Source organism: Peromyscus californicus, unplaced genomic scaffold (genome assembly GCF_007827085.1).
Source record: "Peromyscus californicus insignis strain IS unplaced genomic scaffold, ASM782708v3 Scaffold_4__1_contigs__length_199733344, whole genome shotgun sequence".
Lineage (NCBI taxonomy): Eukaryota > Metazoa > Chordata > Mammalia > Rodentia > Cricetidae > Peromyscus > Peromyscus californicus.
This window is the reverse complement of record NW_026294562.1, coordinates 163,268,079-163,274,403: the sequence shown is the minus strand read 5'-3', so window position 1 is coordinate 163,274,403 and position 6,325 is coordinate 163,268,079. Positions and strand designations below refer to the sequence as shown.

General features: G+C 40.5%; 1 protein-coding gene across 1 annotated transcript in view; it reads left to right on the top strand.

Moving 5' to 3' along the window:
- Positions 1–5,032: 5,032 nt before the first annotated feature.
- LOC128124027 (vomeronasal type-2 receptor 26-like) overlaps positions 5,033–6,325 on the top strand; it is a 28,681-nt gene continuing 27,388 nt past the window's right edge. Inside the window, exon 1 of the mRNA XM_052760262.1 lies at positions 5,033–5,241. Coding sequence (XP_052616222.1) covers positions 5,033–5,241 — 209 coding nt within the window. The remainder of the gene's footprint in view (positions 5,242–6,325) is intronic.

Genomic DNA, 6,325 nt, shown 5'->3' with positions numbered 1-6,325 from the left:
AAGCTAGATAAAGAACATTATATATTTTAATATTTCAATCTATGAAGAAGGAAACCCAGAGAGACACATATTAGAATAGTGTTTTCTTGAGGTTTCTGGAGGGGACATTGGAGGTGAGGCATGTAGACTAAAGGGTGCAGTATTTCTTTCTGGGGCATTGAAGGTCTGAAATTTGTTTGGTGTGGCTGTAGAATTGGCTCAGTGGTTCAGCGCACTCACTCCTCCTCCAAAGAATCCACTTTGGTTGCAAGAACCCATGTCAGGCAGCTCACAAGTCATTAATTAAAAAATGACTTGGTAATGGTTGTAAGACTCCACCAATAAGCTAAACACCACTAAATTGTCATCTTCTTTTATTTACTTATTTGGGACAGGCTTTTATACATCAACCAGGCTGGCTTCAAACTTGTAGCAATCTTCCTGCTTCAGCGTCCTGAGTGTTGGGATTTTAGATGTATTCCTACACCTGGATAGTTGCATAAAGAAAATGTAGATGGATGAATTGTACTCTATGTGAATTATGTCTCAATAAAGTTTGTTTTAAAAAAGAACTACCCATCAATTACAGAGTGTGAACTTCCATTATTTCCTGATGTCTGAGAAGAGATCAAGTAGGCTTTATCCCAGAGATGTATGGAGGGCTCAACATATGAAAACTGTCAGTGTAATACACTGTATAAACACACTGAAAGAAAAAACTCCACATGACCATCTCATAAGGTGCTGAAAAAGCCTTTGACAAAATACAACACCCCTTCATGGTAAAGATCTTGGAGAGATCAGGAATACAAGGAACATACCCAAAACATAATAAAGGCAATTTACAGCAAGCCAACAGCCAACATCACATTGAATGGAGAGCAACTGAAAGCAATTCCACTAAAATCAGGAACAAGACAAGGCTCTCCACTCTCCTCATATCTATTCTATATAGTACTCAAAGTTCTAGGTAGAGAAATAAGATAGCAAAAGGAGATCAAAGGGATACAAATTGGAAAGGAGTAAGTCAAACTTTCCCTATTTGCAGATGATATGATAGTATACATGTGTCCCCAAAATTCTGCCAGGGCACTCCTACAGCTGATAAACACCTTCAGCAATGTGGTAGGATACCAGATTAACTAAAAAAAAATTAGTAACCCTTCTATATACAAATGATAAATGGGCTGAGAAAGAAATTAGAGAAATATCACTCTTTACAATAGCGACAAATAATATCAGATACCTTGGAGTAACTCTAACTAAGCAAGTGAAAGACTTGTATGACAAGAACTTTAAGTCTTTAAAGATAGAAATGGAAGAAGATATCAGAAAATGGCAAGTTCTCCCATGCTCATGGAAAGGTAGAATCAACATAACAAAAATGACAATCTTACAAAAAGCAACCTACAGATTTAGTGCAACCCCCATCAAAATCCCAACACAATTCTTCACAGACCTGGAAAGAACAATACACAAGTTTATATGAAAAACAAAAAACACAGGATATCCAAAATAATCTCGAATAATAAAGACACCTCTGGAGACATCACCATGCCTGACCTCAAGGTCTACTATAGAGCTATAGTAATAAAAACAGCTTGGTATTGGCATAAAAATTGACATGTGGACCAAAGGAATCTAAATGAATACCCTGACATTAATCCGCATACCTATGAACACCTGATTTTCAACAAAGAAGCCAAAACGGTACAATGGTAAAAAGAAAGCATCTTCAACAAATGGTGCTGGCATAACTGGATGTCAACATGTAGAAGATTGCAAATAGTTCTGCATATATCAGCATGTAGAAAACTGAAGTCCAAGTGGATCCAAGACTTCAATATAAATCCAGTTACACTGAACCTGATAGAAGAGAAAGTGGGATGTAGCTCTGAATGCATTGGTACAGGAGACCACTTCCTAAATAAAACACCAGTAGCACAGACACTGAGAACAACAATCAATAAATGGGACCTTCTGAAACTGAGAAGCTTCTATAAGGCAAAAGACATGGTCAATAAGACAAAATGACAGACTACAGAAAAGGAAAAGATCTTCACCAATCCCACATCTGATAGAGGGCTGATCTCCAAAATATATAAAGAACTCAAGAAACTAGATATCAAAATAACAAACAATCCAATGAAAAAATGGGCTACAGAAGTAAACAGAATTCTCAACAGAATGTCAAATGGCTGAAAGACATTTAAGGAATTGCTCAACATCCTTAGTCATCAGGGAAATGTAATCAAAAGACTCTGAGATACCATCTTACACCTGTGAGAATGGCTAAGAACAGAAACACTGAAGACAGCTTATGTTGGAGAGGATGTGGAACAAGGGGAACACTCCTCCATTGTTGGTGGGAGTGCAAACTTGTACAGCCACTTTGGAAATCAGTATGGTGGTTTCTCAGGAAACTGGGACTCAATCTACCTCAAGACCCAATGATACCACTCTTGGGCATATACCCAAGGAATGCTCCATCATACCACAAGGACACTTGTTCAAGTATGTTCATAGCAGCATTATTTGTAGTAGCCAGAACCTGGATACAACCTAGATGCCCCTCAACCAAAGAACGGATAAAGAAAATGTGGTACATTTACACAATGAAGTATTACTCAGTGGTAAAAAAAAAAACAATGACATCATGAAATTTGCAGGCAAATGGATGGAAAAAGAAAATATCCGAGTGAGGTAACCCAGACTCAAAAAGACAAACATGATATGTAGTCACTCATAAGTGGATACTAGAAGTAAAGCAAAGGACAACCAGCCTACAACCCACAGCTCCAGAGAAGCTAGGTAACAAGGAGGACCCTAAGAGGGATGCATGGAATGCCCTGGGAATGGGAAATAGATGAGATCTCCTGAGTAAACTGTGGGTGAGGGGAGCAATGGAGTGTAGGAGGTGGTGGGTGTGAGCATGGGGGAATGAGATCATTGAGCTGGAACATGGGCAGAGTGTGAGAGCATTGAAGGACATTTCTTGAGAGAGGGAGCCATCACTGGTATAGGAGAAACCTTCTGCTAGGAAAATTCCCAGGAATCCATAGGGATGACCCCAGCTTAGACTACTAGCAGTGGTGGAGAGGGTGGCTGAGCTGGCTTATCCAGGTGATTAGATTGGTGAATACTCTGTCATCATAGAGCCTTCATTCAGTAACTGATGGAAACAGATGCAGAAGCCATGGCCAACCACCAGGCCAAGCTCTGAATTCCAGTCTAAGAAAGAGATGAGGGATTCTGTGAGCAAGGTGCATCAAGACAATGATGGGGAAACTTACAGATACAAGTGAACCAAGCTAGTGGGAACTCGTGAACTTTGGACTGACAGATGTGCATGGTCTGTATGGGACTGGACTGGGCTCTCTGCATGGGCGAGACAGTTGTATAGCTTGGTCTGTTTGAGGGGCCCCTGACAGTGGGAATAGGATCTGTCCCTGGTGCATGAACTGACTTTTTGGAGCCAATTGCCTATGGTGGGACAATTGCACAGCCTTGATCCAAGAGGAGAGGCTTGGATCAGCCTCAGATGAATGTACCAGAATCCCCATGGGAGACCATACCTTTTTAGACGAGGGGCTGTGGGGTGGGCTGTTGGGGAACGCTAGGAGGGAGTGGGAGAAGAGATGAGGGAGGAGCTGTCGTTGGTATGTGGAATGAATAAAAAATTTCTCAATAAAAAAGGAAAAAATTAAAATAAAGTTGCATAATGTAAATGGATGAACTGTACATTACGTGAATTATATCTCAATAAAGCTTGTATTAATAAGGAATTATCTATCAATTACAGAATGTGAACTTCCATTATATCCTGGTATTTAAGAAAAGATCAAAGATTGAAAGTGAAAGTTCAATAAGCATAGGCTGAAATATTAGTGAAATGGAGTATTGCTCGTTTTTATTTATCTGTTTTTAATTTTATACATTAATTGCTTGATAGATTTGGTGTGTGCATGTTCCCATCTATGTTTTTGGACATGCAAGAGCCAAAGCACTATGTGGAGGTCAGAGGATATGTTTGAGAGGTCAGGTCTTTTCTCTTATCACCTAGGACCTGTACATTTAATGAGGATCATCCGGCTGCCTTTACTTGCTAAGGTGCTGAGCCATCATTTTGGCTCCATTTTAGGCTTCAGTGTGGGAATTATGATTATGTTAGAAAATTATACTCATCTGCTGGAGTAACAGAGTTTAGAATTTGTGTTCTTACTTGAATATATCTTTTTTTGTATGTGTAAAGTGTGTGTGTGTGTGTGTGTGTGTGTGTGTGTGTGTGTGTGTGTGTGTGTGCATCATGGCTTGTGTGTGGAGTCAGAGGATAACTTTGTAGAGTTGGTCCTCTCCTACCTCTATGTGGGTTCTTAGGATCACACACAGGTCATCAGGTTTGTGTATCAAGTGATTTTTACCTGAAAACCATCGTGGCAGCGTTAGGATCTGTTTTCAAATGATAGAAGAATGGCTCAGTTGCTTTGGAGGATTTCTCATGACTCTACAAAGACACGGATATTTATTGTTTTCTACTGATTGGTTCTTTTTATGTCCAAATTATCCATGATAAACCCCTCTAAAATTTCCTTGAGGAATAGCAAAGATCACCCAGAACATAGAGTGTGAAAGAAATATTCCATTTTAGCTATTCAGGTATTTGCTTCTTGTACCTACTTGGTCTCTCTACAAAACAGTTCCCTGAGCACAGCTGCTCGTGCACTTGTAAGTCCCCCAGGAGACAGTCAGACCTGTTGTCGCCCTTCCTGTAGTCTGCAGATGATGCCCAGAGCTGTGACTTTGGATGCAGAGAGGCCATGAAGCCTCAGGAGAAGGGGATAAAACTTTTAATGGCTCTGGGATTTAGTGGCCATCCACCTCCACCACCTCACGATCAATATTCTCCCCACTGCCTGCATACCTCTAGCTCCCAGTGTGGTCCTAACCTGAGGTCCTTGATCAAGGGCAGTCTCCCAGATAAAAGCCCCCTTCACTGCTAGGCATTGCCCCATGTGGGGCTGTCCTGTCACTGGCTGTCTGGCCACCAGCAGGCATGTGGCAGTGTACTTTCCTTCCTGTTCTCTTTGGCTGTCTTTCTGGGTCTGCCTTTTCTGCACAAAGATCCTGGCTGTTGTCGAGTCAGAGGCCTCACTTTGATCGTCCTGGAGATGTAATAGTGGGGGGCAGCTTCTCCATCTTTGACCTCTCTATTGGTAACCTGTCTGACTTCACTGCCCCACCATCTCGACTTGTGGCTTCAGGGTAAGTTGTGGATGTGGCATAGGATTCTCTTAAATCCAGAAGCAGCTTTACAAGCTTGTGTGAAGTTTTGGATAAGGGTTGATTCTCATAATCTGAAATAGATGGCCACCACTTTTCTCTGTGTATTCATGCACTAGTTCTGTTTTTCTCCTGTTACATCACTTCTGTCCGTCTGTCTTTTTGTACCAGACTGAAATATAGGCTTCTAATGTACTGTGTTTAATGTATGTGCTCCAAAGGCCAGGGGCGATTCTTCATTCTTTTTTATATCCTCGGTTCCTAAAGTGGTTTCTAGGTAGATGTGTTTGTTGAATGGGTTAGTGTGTAAATAATAGATTTTCATTATTTATCAGCCTCCCTGATTCCTCTGTACTATATTCCTTTTCTTGTTATTTTTTTCTATGTCTCATAAGCCTCCAATTCACTAGGAACTTGAAGATAACCTTGAATTTTTGATCCTCCTGCCTCCTCTTTCTGAATGCTCAGATGATTGGACCATATCACCAACTCAGTTCCTTAGGTGCTGGAGATAAAACTTATGAACTGAGTCATCCACATTCGCACTTTAAGATATTTTTGTCCCAGCTTTCTCAAAATACTGTTGCATGCAATAGTTCTCAAACAAGTATTTGGAATATTATTTGGTTTTTAAATGTTTGTATTTAGCTTTATTGGTTTTTCATGCAGCAATGAATGAGCATAGGGCATATGGCTGCACTCCAACCCCTCAGGAAGCTGAGGCAGGAGCATTATTCGTTACAGGTAAGATTGGGTTATATAATGAGACCTGAGTCATAAAGAGTTGTTAAGAGAGTTTTCTACAGTAACTACCATCAGTTTGTAATCAGCTACAAATGCAAGAGACTTTCACTACTGATTTTTCACATTAATCATCATTTATATTACTTTTTTTGAGACAGTAAACTTCTCTGTGCCCTGACTAGTCTGGAGTCCCTGTGCAGTTCAGACTAAACCTCACACTCAGGATTACAAGCATGGGCCAACACAGTGGCCACAATGTCTTGTACTTGAGTGTTTTTTTTTTCTTTTTCGAGAGAAGGTCTTACTGTGTAGATGATGCTAG